This window comes from Citrus sinensis, chromosome 1 (assembly GCF_022201045.2).
Source record: "Citrus sinensis cultivar Valencia sweet orange chromosome 1, DVS_A1.0, whole genome shotgun sequence".
NCBI classification, from domain to species: domain Eukaryota; kingdom Viridiplantae; phylum Streptophyta; class Magnoliopsida; order Sapindales; family Rutaceae; genus Citrus; species Citrus sinensis.
In genome coordinates, this window is record NC_068556.1 from 13,604,033 (window position 1) to 13,624,641 (window position 20,609).

The 20,609-nt window shown below is 32.8% G+C and overlaps 2 protein-coding genes across 2 annotated transcripts; one reads left to right on the top strand and one right to left on the bottom strand.

Moving 5' to 3' along the window:
* Window positions 1-1,540: 1,540 nt before the first annotated feature.
* LOC102626362 (uncharacterized) lies at window positions 1,541-8,142 on the bottom strand. Its single transcript, XM_006490723.4, has 11 exons — window positions 7,977-8,142; window positions 7,750-7,842; window positions 7,570-7,634; window positions 5,017-5,071; window positions 3,940-4,029; window positions 3,720-3,804; window positions 3,510-3,605; window positions 3,084-3,268; window positions 2,877-2,965; window positions 2,010-2,109; window positions 1,541-1,937 (listed from the first exon to the last, which is right to left on the bottom strand). Exons 1-11 carry the CDS (start codon window positions 8,130-8,132, stop codon window positions 1,893-1,895), a joined length of 1,059 nt encoding a protein of 352 aa, XP_006490786.2. The 5' UTR covers window positions 8,133-8,142; the 3' UTR covers window positions 1,541-1,892.
* Window positions 8,143-16,043: 7,901 nt separating this feature from the next.
* On the top strand, window positions 16,044-20,607 carry LOC102626072 (ERAD-associated E3 ubiquitin-protein ligase component HRD3A). The gene is made up of 6 exons (XM_006490722.4): window positions 16,044-16,660; window positions 16,962-17,453; window positions 18,396-18,611; window positions 19,044-19,367; window positions 19,459-19,701; window positions 20,136-20,607. Exons 1-6 carry the CDS (start codon window positions 16,139-16,141, stop codon window positions 20,355-20,357), a joined length of 2,019 nt encoding a protein of 672 aa, XP_006490785.1. The 5' UTR covers window positions 16,044-16,138; the 3' UTR covers window positions 20,358-20,607.
* The last annotated feature ends 2 nt before the right edge of the window (window positions 20,608-20,609 follow it).

The following is a 20,609-nucleotide window of genomic DNA, read 5'->3' on the forward strand; positions in this document are numbered from 1 at the left end:
CCAGAGAAATAAATATTTGCGGGGCTATATTATAAATTAGCATAAATTTTGGGTGATTTACGTGTAAAGTTTTCTAAGTGTAATTGCAATCAAATTCCTATTTCCTACAGGATTTAGGAAGCCTTTGCTTTGCAAAGAAGGATTCTCTAGGTATGTCAGTAGTTGCCTCAATTATACAATAAACTGTTGTCTTCTTGTACATACTGACTGCAAATGGCACTGCCGAGTCTTTCTAACAGACAAATGCAAATGGTTTATAGGCCCTCAGTGTTTGTGAGAAAATGAGAGTTAACAGTTCAGAGTATTATAAATTTTTAAAGCTTGTTCGCTACTGCGCCGACGGTGATATTGGGGAGTTTCTTGCTGAATTTCACTATGATAAAAATTGGTGGGTTTCATGCTCAATCTCAATCTGAGTCTAACAAATCGGTGTGCTGTAAAAGATGTTCAATCGACAGCAAGAAAATAGTTCACAAGTAATGCAGCAAGCAAGAACGAGACCAAGAAAGGAAAATATGTACTCCGGTAAAGACTCTGAGCAAGTCGTTTATGTTACTCTCAGTTATAGACTTGTCGTTATACCCAAGAGTAAAGAAAATCCGACCGTCATGGCCAGCCACGGCCATAGATCAAAATTTGCTGCTCAAGTTTTGAATAATGAATGGGTTTGCGTGCCTCCAGCTCCATTTAAACAGCACCGTCTTCAAATTAATCAGTACCAAGAAGTCCTAAATAAATGCGAAGAAGAACAGTTCGAGTTTGACAAGTTATTCAAATCTTTCAGATCAGTTTCTAAGAATGTTGACAAGTTGTTGAAAGGAATCAGTGACAAGGGTGTCAGTTTGGAGAAAAAATCTTTAAAAAGTTGAACTACAATTAAGTGCCTCGAATTTGAAGTGTATTGAACGAACTTATGGTAAGGAAGGCCTAGTGGCATTGGACAAATTGCACAGAGGACCCACTGTTTGTATTGCCTATCACATTCAATCGTCTCCAGGAAAAGCTTCTGATTGTAACAAGAATTTGGCTCAAGTGATGCTGAAAACTATCACAAGTCACCAATGATTTATTTGTGATTTTTTGATATGTGTGAACTTAGTTATGCTTCGTTTAATAAGAACTTTTGTTATGTTACATAATCATCTAACAGCAGTTGAATTTCTTCCAATGGTTGTGAAAATATGAGATAAAAGAATCATATTATTTTCGCAACCGTTGGATTGGTTGCATAATCATGTATGTTATATGATTATGTAACATAACAACCTCCTTTAATAAGATCAAGCCAGCCCCTAACAGTAACAGATATTCAAATTTTTTATCAGTTTACTAACACGCTGCTACTTTTAACTATGATCTGATTCTGGTTTAAACAATTGGAATTAGTAAAGTCATGGCTCACTATTGATGAGATCAGTCTCACAGTTTTATGTTATATATCTTACTTGAGCTTATCAGTACAACCATTGATTTGGCATACATGTAAAAGAACATCAATGGTCAGCCGTAACTCTACTTATTCCAAGTTCACTAACACACGTGAGGGAAAAATTTGTTATCAAAATGAAATATATGCCCACAACCAGAATTGAGTGGACGGGGATCTTTGATAACCCTTTCTATCGTAGTCTGTAAATTTGTAGCCCATATCCATTAACATCACGGTATTCTGATCTATACTTTGAATCTGACATGATCAATAAAGTTTACACATTGATTTGAAAGAACACGGCAGTTATCACGACAAATTGCATCATTTGTACCTGTACCCAAGGGTACATCCCCACTATTCAGTGGTGGAATTCAGCCTCTTCTGATATGAGTGTTTGACCCGCAATCTCAACAGAATTCACGGATGCTCTTGAACAGTTGTTGCTTTGAACAGTTATATATCAGTTTGTTCGAACAAGTTCCAGCGGTAGAGTTTCCATTGCCAGCTGAAATTTGAAAAGTTTCAGATGCAACAAACAGATTTATCTTAAAACACTAAAGCCTTGAAGATTACTCACCCAGAGTCTTGGAGTTGTTGGATCAGACTTTTTATGCAATTTGGAAAGCTCTGACCGAAAGCTGATGACTACGGACACTTTGAACTCAACTGAAAATGGACTGTGCATAGAATCCAAAATGAAAACATTAAAGCTGAACACTGTTATTGAGGAGTCCACGTTTTATAAGTACACAGGGAGCTCAATAAAAAACATAAGCAGCATCATGTGGACAAAAATGTCATAAATGTATAACCGTAGATTACCATCAAAGATTAACAATCCCAGTGTCATGACCAGTCTGACAAATTAACATTTCATTACCAGCTATTAGCTAAAAAGAGATACATAGCTGAGAGTAATATCACAGGGGAAACAGAATTAACTAACAAGATTCTTTGAGAAAAACGACAATAGAATAAATTATACAACAATTATTATGCTTGTGCAGAGTACGTTCCGACAGACCAATTGGAGAATGTGACCAATCTCCAGGAGATGAAACTTTAAATATTATACATTCTTCACCAAACAGTTAAACAACCAACACCACCTTCCTCCCAAACATAATTTAACAAAACAACAAAAATTGTGCTCAGTGAGCTAAAATGGCAAAAAGAAAGACAAACTTCACTAACAAACCTCAAACCAGCCAACAGTTTCTTTCAGTTAGTGAACAAGTTAAAAAAAAAAAAAAAAAATAGATGAAAACAAAACACCCTAAAAAAGAAACCTCTCAGATTGTAAGTCAGCTAAGACTGTTTGAAAAGTCAAATGACCGAAGCATAGATGGCTGATGCATATTATGAATATCAGCTTTCAGTATATTACAGAAAGATGATATTATTCTAGAAGTAATGGAATATCTATGCCTAATTGGCAACTCACCCGGCCAAGACAGTTGGACAAGTCAAAAGACGGGGGAGTATGACATATATAGGCAGAGTCATGTTGCGACAGACATCTCCATCTGCTACCTAGTATATGATGAGAAATAAAAGATGTCAAAACAAATGTTACAAGGAAAAAGAAAAGGTGTCAAAACAAATGTTATAAGGAAAAAGAAAATTGAATAATATGCAGATTTTTGCATGCCTGCGTTGTCTGAATCAAAGAGGTTTCAGATATAATCTTTTCTCCTAAAAGAATCGACTCCATGCGGAGGAGGTGAATGTCTATGGAGTGAATAGGAACAGAAGATGCTTCAACCGTTAGCTCTCCAGTGATGGGATCCAACAGGGAACATTGAGTGGACATTTTTCCTGTCACCTTAAAACCACCTTTTTAAACAAACATTGTCAGTTCCACAATCATATCATAACTATATCCACTAAGTTCTGGGATTCAGAACGTTGCATCAATAAGACATTCAAATGCATTGCAGATCATGCAGTCTTTTATAAATTTTTTAAAAGATATATAATGTACATGCACTTATGTTTCAGAGACCATTCCAAGTTTAATAGCTAAATTAAGAATCACCAATTAAAGTAACTGCAAGAGATGAGAACACAAGTAAACCTGATTTTAGTTCAGGAAGTAAAGGATGTCTCTGAGTATCCTGAGTAATGTAAAAGACAACCATCTCAGGAGAAACTGGTCGCTCAAGGAGATCAGCTGAACACAGCAAGAAGAAGTGCATGTTCAATTAGTAGAGAACATATCTCAAAAGGTAAAAACAAGATAAATAAAAGTAGTAATTAAAACAAATAGATAAAATTCAAAGAATACCTTTATCAGTTTCAACAATGAATTCCACTGTAGCTGACAGTGATTTATGTAAGTATCCTCTCATTATATCTACAGTTACCAAATACTATTACAGGATTCGTTAATCATCAAAAGATTGATAAAACGTTAATAAGGCATAAGATTATGGAAAGCAGTGCGGCCAACAACAAGCTAATTTCAAAGGTCATCAAATGACGATTTTCCCTTGACATATCCTCACCTGGATGTTGATATCTGCTCCATGAAAGGTCTCATAAAATCTTTCTAAATTTTCTTCTCCATGCTGCTTAAGGTTCATGGAAAATGGTACCTGCCAATGCAAAAGTTGCATATATTATAAAGAAAGCAATAGGTATTTGTACTTGATATTTATACAAAGAAAGATAAAAGAAAATTTGGAGATGTAGACAAACTTATCAAGCCCAATATGAATACCTTGCAAAAAAAGGTACAAGTATCACTATAAGTATAATTATGCAAGTAGCAAGTAGAAAAGTGGAGTAAAAACAGGGTGAAAAAGGCTTACGATCCGGATGCTAACAAAACAGTTTCAGAGAAAACAAAAAATTTGTTTTTAAGTAAACTACTTTTTTTTATATGAAACTATAAATTATATTAATTATGAAGAATTATTACAAGTGGACCAGCTGTACACTAAGCAAAATAATGAAAACTTTTCTGACATGCAAAATATACCAATCAACCCTCTACAATAATAAATCAACCCTCTACAATAACTGACCAACCTAGACACCTATCTCAAAACACTCTCCCAGCTTAGATGAATAAGGAAAAAAGATGAATCTTGGAACTCCTTAGAAAGTGAAGCACAAGGCAAAGCTAGAAGACAAACTCTGTCCCACATTTTGGCCTCCAAAAATAAGAAGATTTCTTCCTGCCATATTACCCAAAACAGAGCTGCCACAGCACAGTCCAAAGAGTTTTGGCCTTTTTTCCTTTACCAAAAGCATAGGAATTCTCCAAAAGAATAGAGTGACAAGAACCCGGAATGACTCATAAAATGTTAGCCTCTTTGCATAACCTATTCCACAACTTTGAGGCCACAAAACAATGAAGTAAGCTATTACTAATGACAACGGCACTTTTTATAGACAATAAAACAAAGAGATTTCATGCAACATATGAGAAAGATGACTGCCATTCAAAAAGCTAGAGGGGATACATTGGCACTTTCTGAAAAATAAACCTTTCATCAGAATTCTAGCAAACCAACAATAACAGGAGAGTATCAATGCTCAAGACACAAATACAACCAGCTTCTTACAAAAAAGACTACCTCAGTTGTACCTGAACCAATCCTTCCAGAAGTTCTGATCTCTTGGCTCTTCTTTCTGCTTACAGAAAAGTAAATTAATGATTTAGATAGCTGTATAAAATTTGAAACAGCTACTAAGAGTAGAAAGAAAAAAAAATAGATAAATAAAATTTAATACACAAATAAAAAATTGAAAGTAAATTGGAGAATAATAATTTATTACTATCGTAATACCTCAATTATTATAAATGTAACTCGTATTAAGCCGCATTTATTTAGAAATTAGATCAGCCACAACCCAACCCAAATGCAGCCACACAATTTAATGCCAATATCCTCCAACTTCTTGTTTTTTTCCCCTTTTTTTTAAAGCTCAGTCCTGCCAGAGGGAAATCAGACAGATCCAGAGCAAAAGTTTTTATTCTGGAGCTTATTTGAAGGATCATTATCCATTCAATCTGAATCTCTGCTTGCATGTCCAAGAACCCTGTATAAACAACATCCTATAACTTTTAGCTGCCTCAAGCATTCTTATCAGGTAGAAAATTCCAAATTTTTTTTTTCCATTTTTTAAAGTTTCCAATCAGCCTGGTGAGTGAGATTTGGGCACTCAGTTTCCTTTTAGTGCACTGATTGCATCCAACTACTAAATTTTCTCTTTGCTTTTAGGATGCTGTCAACCAGCTCTGCCGGAGAAAATTTGAATATCTAAGAAGGGAGGAAGAATTTTTGAGGTTTAAAGCAAAAGGATTATAGCTAGGGAAGAGATAAGACTCTTAGAGCTCAAGGATGTCGCTAGGCTGCTTAAATTCTAATGCTTTGGAAACTGAAAAGCATGACAATTGACAAAATCATCCTTGAAAACAGAGACACTGAAATTCTTATAAAGAAATATGGGATTCAAAGGGCTTGGAAGCACACTAGCACTATTACTGATTCTGTCTTGATTTCACAACAAATTGTTTTAGTGACACAAAAGTACAAATCTTTATCTCGAGTTGATAATGAGTTTGAATTGAATTAAAAGAATATATATATACACATTTCAAAAGTTAGAAAAAACAATTTCACTGCATTCAACTAGTTGGCAGGTTTTATCATATTATAATTGATCCACACAGCAACTAGGTGAACTGTTCCTAATATTCTGAGGAACCAAAAACTCGTGTTTCTATTTTGGATTATAAATATTCAGAATGAATGGCTGTGAGTTGAAAATGACAAACTTTTTTATTGGTATCATATGGTAGTCAACTGACCATGGCTAAATCTAATAGGTAGCTCATCGTGGCATCATAAAACAAAATGTCCTAGACAAGCCTTCAGAAGATATTTCAATGTTGTTTAGAAAGTGCCAACCCAAGCCTCAGACACAAATCTAATGTTCTACGCAGCACTTTCCATTAAAACATTTTGGCTTCAAAGGATACACCTCTTCTGATGAATAAATGAAAATATTACCTTGTCGGTTTATATATGGCATTTTCACGTGTCTTCTCAACCAGGAAGGGTTCAGCTAAACCACTTGCACTGAAGCAAGTACACTATTAACTTTCTGGGCTATCTTTCCGGTGTGCAACTAAACTCTTTGTTGGTACGGAGTCTAATCTATCAACTTTCCGAAGTTACAAGACTTTGTATCCAGCTTGGAAGCCTATGTTCTAGTTTCCTTAACACAACTCACATAAATGCTTCACCTATAGCGACCGGATAGGACCTTGACACCAGATCTCCATACAATAGACTATGAAACCCTTCACCACCCGTTGATTAGCCATATCAAACACTAAAGTAGTTAAATATTATGTCTCAAGAAGAAGACCAGCACTATCATTAATGATCCACAAGGCCACACTATATGACACACAGATCATGTGCAACTGTTAAAGGCGACTTTAATGGCAGCACAGTAAAAAGAAACTTCAAGAATTATGAACTACAAATATAGTTTCTATTTAACGCATATAACGGACTACTAATATTTATTTCTAACACTAAATATAATCAGATCACAAGGATACAAGATCGGAAACTGCTATTTGTCACCATAAATAAATTTCACATTCTTATTAGAAAAATATTGTTATCTTCTGCCTCAACAATATATTTCCTACGTATCCTTCTCGAAGTGGCTTCTGCTACGCAAACAAGTTCAAACCAATGCACTGTATCTAACAGGACACATCCCTTTGTTTCAAGTTCCAACTAGTAATCTAAGCTCAACTTCCATGCTGTTTCAAGAAGTAAAGTTCAAGGTAAGGCTAATTTTTATGCATAAATTCCTACACCAAATTATGATCAGTCGGACCTTTTAAAGTGGTGCAAACAGTTTAAATTGGTTGAGATCAAATCTCAAACATGCATTAACTTCACATGTCAAATTTAAAGACAGCATAAAAAAATAGTGTCCACGAGTATGAGCCTTGTTAATATCACCACTATCATTAAGATTGTGAATTGTGATGACGTTACCAACCAGAAAATAACAAAACATAACTAAATGCTGCAACATTTACAGGCCACCAATATTAAAGCTCCTCAACATTAAGCAAAAACAAATGGAAAAGGACTTACAGAATTTTAATAGGCTTGATAACACCGTACAAAGACTCAACAACACCAGCTGATCCTCCTCGAACCTTCAAACAAATAATAATAATAACAACAACAATAACAACAATATATTTCTGTAAGTAACTAGCTTAAATTGGGGCTTTCTGTCTTTTCAAGTGAATTAAGTTTAGGAGAAGAAACCTGCAAATTGGCGGATCCGTTAACGGTGAGGTGAATTCCATAGTGAAAAATGGAAGAAGAAGACTTGATTACGATTTTACCTTGAAGAGGTTCCTGATATTTTCCAATAATTAATTAATTTAATTAATGATCAGGTTTATAATTCATTCACCAATCACCATGGTAGTAATTAGGATCACACGCGTCAATACACTGCACAGAGAATTAATTATTATAAATGTACGTACAGAAGGCCGATATATGCGGTTTGATCGGGAAAGTTTGATCTCTACAGTCGACATGTCGATCTGGAGCTTGAGCTTCAGGACAAACGCGCGAAGGAGGACAAACGTCCGTGAACCCGAAGAAGGGGGATTGCCGCTTTCCCGTACACTAATCAACATATATCATTAACCTCCAATTATTTTTATAATAACCAAAATTCTCTATAACAACATAAATTTATAATATTACTCTTATTTTTTTATTATTCTTTTATTTATATTTATTATAAATTAAATAAATCACATAAATAAAAACTAAATAAAAAAATTAAATATTAAAAATAAAAAAATATATGTTTTGATGTGAGTAAAAAAATTAATAATAAAATTTTTTCTTATAATTATTTATTTTGTTAACATTTTCTTATAATAAATATTTTATAATATTTTAAAATTAAATATAAAAAGTATAGACAAAATATTTTATTATTTATCTTATAATAAATTTTTATTTATCATTCAAGTTTTCTTATAATAATCTTTTTATCATTTTATAATAATTTTCTTATTTTTATTATAAGAAAATTTTCACAAAATAAATAAGTATAAGAAAAAAATGTTATTATTAATTTTTTTACTCATATCAAAATATATATTTCTTATTTTTAATGCTTAATTTTTTATTTAGTTTCTATTCATGTGATTTATTTAATTTATAATAAATATATATAAAAGATTAGTTGAAAATAAGGGTAATATTGTAAACTTATGTTATCAGGGGGGTTTTTGGCCATTATAAAAACAGTAAGGGGAGAAATGGTATATGTTAATTATTGTAGGGAGAAAAGTGGCAATCTCCCACCCGAAGAATAATAAAAGAAAATTCTCCGCCCCACACCGTACACCTGTTTTTTTTACTTTTTTTTAAATACATAAAATATTAAATTTTTTTACTGACCTCCATTTAAAATTATATTTTTTTCATCCGTTTATTACCGTCTTCCAACCGTTAAAGAAAACTAATAAAATATTGTCCAAACTACATTTTTGAAGTATAGATGAAATTATCATTATACCCTTATGACGTTAGCAAAATCTTAACGATTTGAAGACGACAGTGAATAGGTATAAAAAAATATAACTTCAAGTAGATCTCAATAAAAAAAAAATTAAGAATTGTGTATTTTTAAAAAAAGTAATGATATATCAACAAACTCTTGTACAAACTTATTTTGTATAAACTGATGTGACGTTAATTCATTGGTTGAATTAAATATCTCTTGAGCCACATAATTTATTTCTATTAGTTTATATTTTCATTCAACCAATGAATTAATGTCACATCAGTTTGTATAAGATAAATTTATACAAGAGTTTGTGGCTATATCATCACTCTTTTGAAAAAGTGTCAAATATAGGTGGACAGTGGATAATTGCCCATAATAAAAAGTATAAATTTAAATGTTAAAAAAATAATAGTAATTAAATACAACACTGAGACAACCAATTGCAGCAATACACTGCTAGTTTGAAAGTTACCTTAGTACCCTAAAAATAGAATTTGTCAAAATTTTCATCAACACCGTCTAGAAACTCACATAAAATTACTAAATTATCATCATCTTAAAATACTTATACAACTCAAACATAATATGGCTCAAACAAACACTCATACATGCTAAATCAGACTGATACATATGAGCAAACCGAGCCTAAGAAGGGGGATATGCAACAACGGAGAAACAGAAGCTTGGTTCATCTCTGCACAATCGCCGGCGAACGCTGATCCTTTGCTGCAAAATTGTCGGAATCTAACTTCTTTAGGTAAGTAATTCCTTGTAATTAGCTTTCCTTTTTATATTTAGGAAAAAAATAAAAAAAAATTAAGGTTTATATTGAAAAAATAGATTAAATTAGTTGTGAGTTTCTCATAACATTTTCAAAAACAAATTTCTAATTGTTTTGCTCTATGCAAATGGTGAAAAATTGATGGATTGTGCAAATTATAATTCGATCGTGTAAGGTCATGTAACATATGATTTGGTTGTGCAAGGTCATGTTGTTGGAGAAAAATCAATTTTTTTTTAAAAAAAAAACTTTCAGAATCGATCAATCTCATATAATACATAAGAATTCGCAATCTAGAAAATCATACCTTAACAATCCGAGAAGATGAACAATTGAAAATAATCCAGACTCCCAGATCACGATCTGTCACCACCACGCCTGTTAGATCATGATCCGTCACCGCCACGCTTGTTAGATCACAATCTATCACCAATGATCTTCCAGGTTATGACTCAGGTTTGATCTGCACTTGACGTATGGGCGCCTTTATCACCACTAAAAGCAACTAGCAGGAGAAAAATTTTCTCTCAAAATTAGAGAGAAAAAATATTTTTCTCTGATCTGTATAATGTGGCATCTATCTTCTTTTTGGGAGAAAATAAGCTTTTTTATATCTCTATCTTAGTGGAAACCCTAGACTCCATATTTTTATATTTTTAATTCTATTAAATCAAATTTGATTTAAATTAAAAATAATAAAAGAAAAAGTAACGTTACTTCTTCTTGTCATAGGGGCTCACCTTGTGAAATAACACAAGGCCCCTTAGATACAAGCACATTATATGAAGTTTCCTATTAAATAATATAGTTAGCATTTTAACCCAAATAGCTAGTTATTCTGCTTATTCATCTAGTAGCGGCATAGTAAGTTAAATGAGCTAACGCAAGGATCATATAGATACATACAATAGTAGCTACAATAATTAGGCATGTAATTAAACTAGCTCAATTGTTTAATTCTAAATCTACTCCACTAAAATATTGGAATTGACCTCCATAATTATATGCTATCTAGGATAGTGTACTTGAATAATAATTCGACCCATGTCACATTGATTTCTTTACTGCATAATCATTTGTACCACATCGTTAATTAAATCGATATCTTAACTATCCAATTAATTTAATTACATTTTATTCTTTGATACTTACTGGTTTTCTCTAATAATCATTTTCAACATACTAAATATGTTGACACACTCTGGCCAAAGAATTTTATGATCAAGTACCGAAAACTCATCAAGAGATGTGTTGTACAAATTCTATATTATTAATCTATAACTTCAATACTCATAATTGCTCCCACCAAGATACCGAGTAATCTTGACTATAAGTGTGTGTCGTGCCCAATGGCGAACCCAGAAACTAAAATGAGGGGGGGCTTAGTTTAAAAAATTTTATTTAACTTAGATTTTTTTTAATGTTCACTTGAATACATTTTAAGTCTTATAAACTCAAATTTTAGTATTTTTTTAATTCTAAATAATAATAGTAATAAATTATTTTGGTAGGAAGAGATTTGAGTGTAAGAACTAAGAAATGAATGAGTGAAATTGAGTGGATTTGATACATTCATTAAGGGCATTTTAGACTTTTACATACATTTGTTAGGGTATCCATGAAAATAGAAAGGGAAATGGTATTTAAATAATTTTACAACTATTAAAGGGTACTTAATTAAAAACCCCATACTGAGATGCTTAAGACAATGAGTACCGCACTTAGTACCACAAGGATATGTTTGCAAAATATGTTGTATTTTTGTGAGATTTTAAAATTCAAGGTTTTCATTTTGATTTATTAATTTTGATCAACTGGATATTTCTCCTTCCATCTCTTCAACATATATCCTAAAAGCTTTTTAATGTTTTGACTATAAAGTTCTAAATGATTATTGTGTTTATAGAGATATATGTATTTTAAATTAAATCCTGCATTTATAACTATTTGTCTTTCTTGATATATAGACTAAATTTTTTATCTTCCCAACTAAGGTACATCTCATTTGAGCTTTCGCATAGAAGTTGTAATTTGAATTTAATATCCTAAATTAAAATGTTCGTATGATTATTATCATTCATTATGGATGATTTTGAGTCCTGTTATTAGCTCTACACATGTCTTGAGTTATTTTCAAACTAGTTAATATAAATTCTATTAATGCTATCCTATTTTCTTCTTCGAATGAATCAAATATTTCTTAATCATTATTAAGATCAATCCTTTTCATTTCTTCGTACAAGCATTTTCTTGTATTTAGTCAAGTTTTAACAATGGAAATTGTATAAATAACTTGATATTAACTAAAGTCTAAATTATCTATTGCATCTAAAAATTTGTTAATTGATTGTTCCATTTTTATGAATTTGAGTTACTTTTATCACTCCCTATCTTATAAAATCCTAAAAAAAAAAAGGCCGAACATGTTTTTGTTTGCAGCTAAATATAGAAGATAGTCAAAATTACTAACTAGTATATTATCCTTCAGAATTACTAACCAATGTATTATCCAATCGTAGATGGGTAGAGATGGCAATGGTACCCGCAAACCCGCTAACTCTTCTAAATCCGCCCACTGTGGGTAACTTTGCTGGTTGCGAGTGGGTTTGGTATCAGAAATTAAAACCCGCATTGTATTGTGAATGGATCTAGTATATGCCAAATATCTTGTGGATACCCGCATAGGTACCCACCAACGTGCCCTTTTTTCAATTTTTTTTTAATTTCAGGCATTCAATACATTTATCCGGGTTTAGGACCTGGAATCTAGAAATCCAGATTTTTTCGGGTTAAACCCGCACCGAATTTGGAGCCTAAAAATTTGGGTTTATATCTGGATTCGATATATTAAATTATCATTTGACTTTGGAACCGGAAAGCCTAAACCCAGACTGGGACTCGAATTTTGTCATCCTTAATTTTGGATCATCTCCTAGAACAAAGCTAATTCTCAAGTATAACCCTGAATGATCTGGTATTACAGCCTGGCTAGGACGAATCTTATAGGCTATTGTACCACATTGAGGCCTCAAGCTTATTGAAGAGCTTTGAGAACCTTCTTTCTTCATATATTGTTTTTTAAGATCATTAATTGTGAGAAATTTCTCTAAATATACAATCTTTGAGTTATATGAAGAACGTGGGTAATTTGTCCTTCAATTTGATCTTTAAAATGGACCTTTCTTAGCATATTGCTAATATATTGTTCTGAATTTTGGACTTCTAGATGATTTTGCAAACTTTTACCTGGACAAAGTTTGCTCAATCTTCATGGGTATCATAAATCATTCCATTGCCTTTGAAAAGCAATTCTTGACCTTCAAAGTACATCATTATGAAGAAATCTATCATGGCAAGCCCATCATCTTCTTAGGACATTTATTTGCATAATGCCCTTCTTGATTACACAACCAACATTTACACTTTTTGACTACATTGGTTTTAGATTTTCTTTTAAATATATTCCTTTTGAAGAATTTCTTCTTATATTTATTTTTTATAATATTTCTTATTAGTTTTAAAGAATTTCTTCTTTTTGAATTTCCTTTTATGTTTATAGATTTTATCTGAACATCTAAATCTTGGTGGATCTTCTAACTTAAAACAACAAATCCTCGATTTTTCTTTTTCATAAGTTTTGTATCCCTTATTTCAACACGCCACTGATTTATTCTATTTCGAGCAAACTTGATCCTATTTCCTGGGTATTAGTGTCTATATTATCTCCGTGTTCTTTGCTATATTCTAACACAATTCTTCTACCACGTGGGTCTAGTATTTTTATAAAATAGAAATCATTATAATATTATATTGTATTTTCATCCCTATCAAGCTAATTACATTTACAATATAATTCTTCAAAAGTACATGTGTATTCTTCTAAATAATATATGTCACATATTTCGAGCTTTGTTAGCTTCATTATATTTTTCATCCTTTTTCTCTTTACTTCTTGTTAAAAATCAGCTTTCCTATCTTCTCCTAAGAATTCTTTTCTTATTTCATTCTCAAACCAATTTAAGATTTAATCTAAATTTTCGCTTAGATCATGATTTTTGCCATGCAATATTTTATATTTACTAATATTTTTTAATCCCATAAACCATTGTGCTACTATTCCTATAAACGAAGTTTTAAGGAATTCCATACTATTATTTCTATCAATCTTGTGAAATTCAAAAACAATTTTCATGGGTTTAATCTAAGCAGTTATTGTTTTATCTCTATCTTTGACACAATCTAAATCCAACCATAGACACAATCTAAATCTAACCATACTCCATCATGACTGATTGGTCTATCTCGATACTCTCTTGGAGTTTTATATTCTTTTTTAGGTTTACTAGCCTTAAAATTATTGACTTTGAGGTTTTTCATAACTTGATATTTCTTCTCTAGTATGAGAAGCTCCGTTTCTAGATTCTTCTTGTTCAAAGACTCTTGGCTTTGACTTATTCATTTTTAAATGTTCAATTCTATTTTCAATATCCTATAAATTTATAAATATATCTTCTTCTTCATCAGACTCTTCATAAAATAAATTTGGATTAGATAATTCTTTTAATCTATTGTCTGTATTTTCACTTAACATTCTCATGCTTATTAATTTTTTTATTTTCATTTATTTTGTAAAATATTAGTCTTGATATTGATTGAATTTCATTATTTTTCTTTCAATATAGTAAATTATGGTATCTTGTAAAATTTTATTTTGTTCTTGAGTTACCACTTCAATCTATTTGTAACTTTCCATTTATATTTATTGCAAACTTATTACCAAGTTGCTCAATAATTTTTCCTATTTTATTTAATTGGCTTTCTATCTTATTTAACCTTTAATCTATTAAATTTCTATCCATGATGTTGATGATTTCTTGTTTTTAATTTATCTTGGTCTTCAATGCTGAAGTTTTTGATCAATTGTTTGACTTGATCAAATTCTTTATTCATTTGATCTCCTAATTTTTTTATTTGCTTTATATTTTCATTATTAAAACTTTTAATCTAAATATTTCATTTGCACTTTCTATATCACTTATAGATAAGTTAGGGTTTTCTAATTTATTTAATAAATATAGAGAAATCCAAATTAACTTATTATTTCCCTACATATCTGAATCATTTACTAAATCAAACAGTTAAAATCTTTTAAAGGTCAATCCTCTAGCTCTATAACTAGAAGGTGAAAACCTATTAGTTTCTATGTTTTGAGAAATTATTAGATGTTCTGCTAATTTATCTATTGTACCATCTTTCTAATAATTCATTAGATTTAATATGATATTTATAATATATGATATTTCTTATATCCTTTGAATATCGTTCTCCTCTAATCCTTTATGTATAAGATAGAGTTTATACATAAATAAATATTTTTGTCCAATTAACATATTATAAAAAAGATAGTTTTTACACTTGATCTTGTTATTATTCCAATTATATTCATCTCTTTGTTTAATAGATAATTGTCTATTATGGTCTATCACAAGATCTTCGACATATAATCATCAACATAATTGATATTCCATTGTTTCTATGAAAAATTATCTCTAGAAGTTTCTTTTCTAATTCTACTTAGTAGAATAGGATCTATGTTTAAACTTTCATTTCTTATTAGTATGAGTTCTCCAACTCTAAATTCATGAACACGTGGTAGATACAATTGTTCTAACTGCTTAATATCTAAATCATTTTTATTCAAAGAGTAATATTGTCTATGATTAGTTATATTATCCTTGATTGTTTTATTATCTATCATTAGATAATTATTTATAAAATAGACGATTGTTTCATCGATTTTTATCTTTTGATTTTAAAATAATTAGGTATGTGTCTTGTTACATTAATAGTACATATTGATATAGTTCACATTCGGACTAACCATCAAAATATATGTCACCGATTTTTTGTTGATATACTTTGATATTTTGAAATCTTCTAAACCAAAAACTTGGCTCTCATTCTATTTTTACGGAACAACTAACCCAAGATTCACAACAGAGGGTATAAATGGTCAAATGTTAATATTTATGAATTTGTTGTAATTTTGTTTTATTAAAACGCACAGTATTGTGCTAATTGTGGTGAGAATGCCGTTTTGTTTTTCAATATCATCCAACTTTTGTGATTGCGCGTGGGTGGAATTACGGTGAGCATAATGATCTATCGTGGCAAAGCATAATTGGTGAAATGACTAAATCTCAACGTGGCAACACAACATAAATTGCAAAATCCCAAAACTACCCTACCGAACATCTTCTTCCCCAAAATTCCCCCAATACAGAAGAGATGCAGTAGCTTGCTCTCGCGCTTGCCGTTGGATCCAGCGAAGGGACAAAATGCCTGAATTAACATCAACACCAAAACTGATCATTTGTCTTCTTATCCTCTCTCTCTATCCTATATCTCTCAAAGCACGCCCCTTCATTCTCGTGCTCTCACAAGACGACATTAAAGATTCGGCTGCCTCTACGGACGATGAGTCGGCGGCCGACTGGGATGACTTCGGCGACTCCGAGTCCATGACCGAAGAGAACCTTGATCCTGGTTCATGGAGCCCCGTTTTTGAACCTAGCATCGATCCCGGTGCAATTAACGGAAGCTATTACATAACCATTTCGAAGATGATGTCTGCTGTTACTAACGGTGACGTAAGAGTGATGGAGGAGGCGACTTCGGAGGTTGAGTCTGCGGCTATGGAAGGTGACCCGCATGCGCGGTCGGTATTGGGGTTTTTGTACGGAATGGGGATGATGCGAGAGAGGAATAAGGGTAAGGCTTTCTTGTATCATCATTTTGCTGCTGAAGGTGGTAATATTCAGTCCAAGATGGCTGTCGCTTACACGTATTTGCGCCAAGATGTGAGTACATCAGCCGTTATTGTTGTGATTGTGAATTTTAAAAACCCTAAATCCTAGATCTTGAATTTTGTTGGATTTACTGATTATAGGGTATATACACAGATTCACAGTGTTATATTTTTAGGAAACAATATTCTTTTACTGGAAATATTTTTGTTTATTAAATATGATTTTAGTGCTAGCTAATTCGTTTATATTGTTTTTTTCATAAGTTGAAATCTGTGGAAACTATAGGGTTAGAAATGGCCACGTAGCTTAGAATCTGGTGCTGATGGTTTCATATTTTGATTTGTTGCTGCAGATGCATGACAAAGCAGTTAAATTATATGCTGAATTAGCAGAGATAGCAGTGAATAGTTTCTTGATTTCAAAAGATTCACCTGTTATTGAACCGATCAGAATTCATAATGGAGCAGAAGAGAATAAGGGTGCCTTAAGGAAGTCCAGAGGGGAGGACGATGAGGCCTTCCAGATTTTAGAGTATCAGGCGCAGAAAGGAAATGCTGGAGCGATGTATAAAATAGGGCTATTTTACTACTTTGGTTTGAGAGGATTGAGGCGTGATCGTACCAAGGCATTGATGTGGTTTTCAAAGGCTGCGGACAAGGGTGAGCCCCAGTCCATGGAATTTCTTGGTGAGATATATGCAAGAGGAGCAGGTGTTGAAAGGAACTATACTAAGGCACTTGAATGGCTTACGCATGCTGCCAGACAGCAACTTTATTCAGCTTATAATGGAATAGGGTATTTATATGTAAAGGGTTATGGAGTGGAAAAGAAAAACTATACAAAAGTAAGTTCATTTGGTTTGTTTAGTTGTATGATTTTGCTTGTAGGCAGAGGCGGATTGCTTTCTTCAAGTGCCTATTTTGGTTTAATTTTTCAAACCCATCATTGGAAATTAATATTTGGAAGTATTCTGTTAATTATTTATTTTAATCTGAGTTAAGCATTAAGAACTTTGCATTAAGTGGGTCAGTTCAAGACAATTTCTTCTTTAGCAGAGGCTGTTGCCGTACATGTTCGGATATGATAAATTCCTACTCAATGATGTCCTCCTTGCAAGTATCTTGATGTTCGTCTCCAATATTTTCTTTGTGGACTTCTTATCATTCCTCTTATGTACATTTCCTACATCTATATATATATGTATATATTCTCCAGTTAAAAATTGCTGCAGTCTTTTTTTTTTTTTTTTGGTGTTCTTTTCTGTTTGAGATTGAAATTAAAGTATTGATGTTGGTTGGAAGATTTCTGCTGCACAGGATCTTATATTATGCACTATATCTTAGATTTTAGTATCAGTAGCTGATGTGAATATATTGGAGATTGGTATGATTAAGTTCCTGATTAATTAGGGATTGACTTGAGGTGTAAAGTTTTGATGCTTTGAGCAACTTTGGTGCTGGAATTGTTGGTACAGTTTTAGAAAATGAGGACTATTTAAAAGAAGAGAAAGATAGAGTGTGAGGAATTGAGAATCTAGGGAAATCCCAGTTGTGATTCCCAAGCAATGGCACTTAGAAAGTAAGCAGTCATGCTCGAATAAAGCTTCAAATTTTTTTTTTTTTAAAAAAGCCTTGCTATTCCCTTTTTCTGTTTTCAGTGATATACATATTACACATTCTTTGCATGTTCGGTTATTTAACCTAAATTTTGATCCAAATTATGAAGTATATTTGTTTGCTGCTAATTTGTTTTACTTTATGATGGAAACCATCCCATTTTATTACAGGCAAAAGAGTACTTTGAAAAGGCAGCTGATAATGAGGAGGCTGGTGGGCATTATAACCTTGGAGTAATGTATTATAAAGGGATTGGGGTAAAGAGGGATGTAAAACTTGCATGCAAATACTTTTTAGTAGCTGCTAATGCAGGTCATCAGAAGGCATTTTACCAGTTGGCAAAGATGTTTCACACTGGTGTTGGGCTAAAGAAGAATCTCCACATGGTAAATGTATTGCTATTATGCTTTTAGTTTTTGTTTGGCCTTTATTTATGTATCATCATTATTATTATTTATAAAGCAATTGTATATCTATTCGTGAGATGTCTTGAAGGGTTGCCTAGGGCTCATGTTCTACTTTCTTTGCATACAGTTGGTTTCATATGCCTACTTTTTTATTGAACCACTTAGAAGTTCTTCAATTTTGGAAGCTAATGGCAATTGTATCTCATTTGTTTTTGCTGTAAGGTGTTTCTCAATGGTGGAATTTTGATAATAGAAAATATTGATTCTCTCTTCCTTCTAGGCCCCGTCTTCACGTGACATCGTGAAGACCATAGTTGTTGTAGGCCTATATACGTTCTATGCTAAACCTTATTATTCTTGAAATGCATGCTTGTCATTATACGAATAAATTTGAGTTTTACTTGGTTTCAGGCTACTGCATTGTACAAACTAGTTGCAGAACGAGGACCATGGAGTTCCTTATCTAGATGGGCACTTGAATCATACTTAAAAGGTGATGTGGGTAAGGCTTTCCTTTTGTATTCAAGAATGGCTGAGCTAGGCTATGAGGTAGCACAAAGTAATGCTGCCTGGATCCTTGAAAAGTATGGAGAGGGAAGCATGTGCATGGGAGAATCTGGTTTCTGTACTGATGCTGAGAGGCATCAATGTGCACACTCTTTGTGGTGGCAAGCTTCTGAACAGGGTAATGAACATGCTGCTTTGTTGATTGGGGATGCATATTACTATGGTCGGGTAAGTCTCTCAAGATGAAAGATGTCCTCGAAGTTTGGGAATCACTTTCATTGGAAACATAACTTTCTTTTCATGTTTCTTTGTTTTCCAGGGCACTCAGAGGGATTATGAGCGTGCAGCAGAGGCTTACATGCATGCAAGATCGCAATCCAATGCACAAGCCATGTTCAATCTTGGTTATATGCACGAGCATGGCCAAGGACTTCCTCTTGATCTTCATCTTGCCAAACGTTACTATGATCAAGCCCTAGAGGTTGATCCTGCAGCAAAGTTGCCTGTCACACTTGCACTCACAAGCTTGTGGATACGGAAGAACTATGCTGATAGTTTCCTGGTGATTACCTTTATTTGGTCTATTGGCTACTTTTCTTGGCATGGTTGAAAAAATTGATCTGATATCTGCATTGTGTCCTGCTCTGTTTAAAACATTTTTTCCTTAAAATAAACAAATATAAAGCAGTTTGTCCGGGCTGTATGCCCACTAATGGTAGTTCAGACACAAGCTTTTCGATCAAAACTTAAAACCATCAATTGCCTTCTGTCTTTATTGATTGTGAAAAGGAAAGGTAGTTTAATATTTTACTGCTGTTATTATAGACCTTTATGCTTTAACAGCATAAAGATGCCAAAAAGGCTTGTCCTTCCGTCTTCCTTCTATTTGAGCAAATTGATGATAAGACAACATTGAGTTTATCCTGTGTTTGTTTTTGTTGATTGAGCTTGAATTTGCTTTATTGTATTTTGATCTTGGTGCTGCATTCTTACCAGGCCCGTTTGATTGATGCATTGCCTGAAGTCTATCCAAGAGTGGAAGCGTGGGTGGAGAATGTTTTCATGGAGGAAGGAAACGTGACAATATTAACACTTTTTGTTTGTCTTCTTACTGTCCTCTATCTCCGTGAGAGGCAGCGAAGAAATGCTGTTCAAGCAGCTGGTGATGTGGCTTTGCCGAACCAGCACAATGAGCATGCTGCTGCTCCATTCAATTAATTGGTGGTGATCATAGTGTTAAGCAACTGCAAGGACGGTTTCTGCCTTGTGACTTTGAAAATGCAATGCACAGATTCGTGTGGCAATATGTTGTACAGACAGATCCTATATCTTTTAGCTTTACGTGAAATAGGTTTGTACCATAGAGAAGTAGAAAGGGGAACAAAGAAAAGGTTACATTGTTTGCACATTGCGGTAGAATTGATTGTATGATGAAATTTCGGGAAAGATTTCTGCAGATTAGTTCGTAGC

What these genes read in the sequence shown, in the direction of transcription:
- LOC102626072 (XM_006490722.4), top strand. Translation starts at nt 16,139, where the DNA reads ATGCCTGAATTAACATCAACACCAAAACTGATCATTTGTCTTCTTATC. An exon ending in AAAAGAAAAACTATACAAAA is followed by an intron (nt 17,454 to 18,395) that starts GTAAGTTCATTT and finishes ATTTTATTACAG; the next exon opens with GCAAAAGAGTACTTTGAAAA. An exon ending in TAAAGAAGAATCTCCACATG is followed by an intron (nt 18,612 to 19,043) that starts GTAAATGTATTG and finishes ACTTGGTTTCAG; the next exon opens with GCTACTGCATTGTACAAACT.
- LOC102626362 (XM_006490723.4), bottom strand. Translation starts at nt 8,132, where the DNA reads ATGTTGATTAGTGTACGGGAAAGCGGCAATCCCCCTTCTTCGGGTTCA. An exon ending in ATCAAGCCTATTAAAATTCT is followed by an intron (nt 5,072 to 7,569) that starts GTAAGTCCTTTT and finishes TTCTGTAAGCAG; the next exon opens with AAAGAAGAGCCAAGAGATCA. An exon ending in CTTTGATTCAGACAACGCAG is followed by an intron (nt 2,966 to 3,083) that starts GCATGCAAAAAT and finishes ATCATATACTAG; the next exon opens with GTAGCAGATGGAGATGTCTG.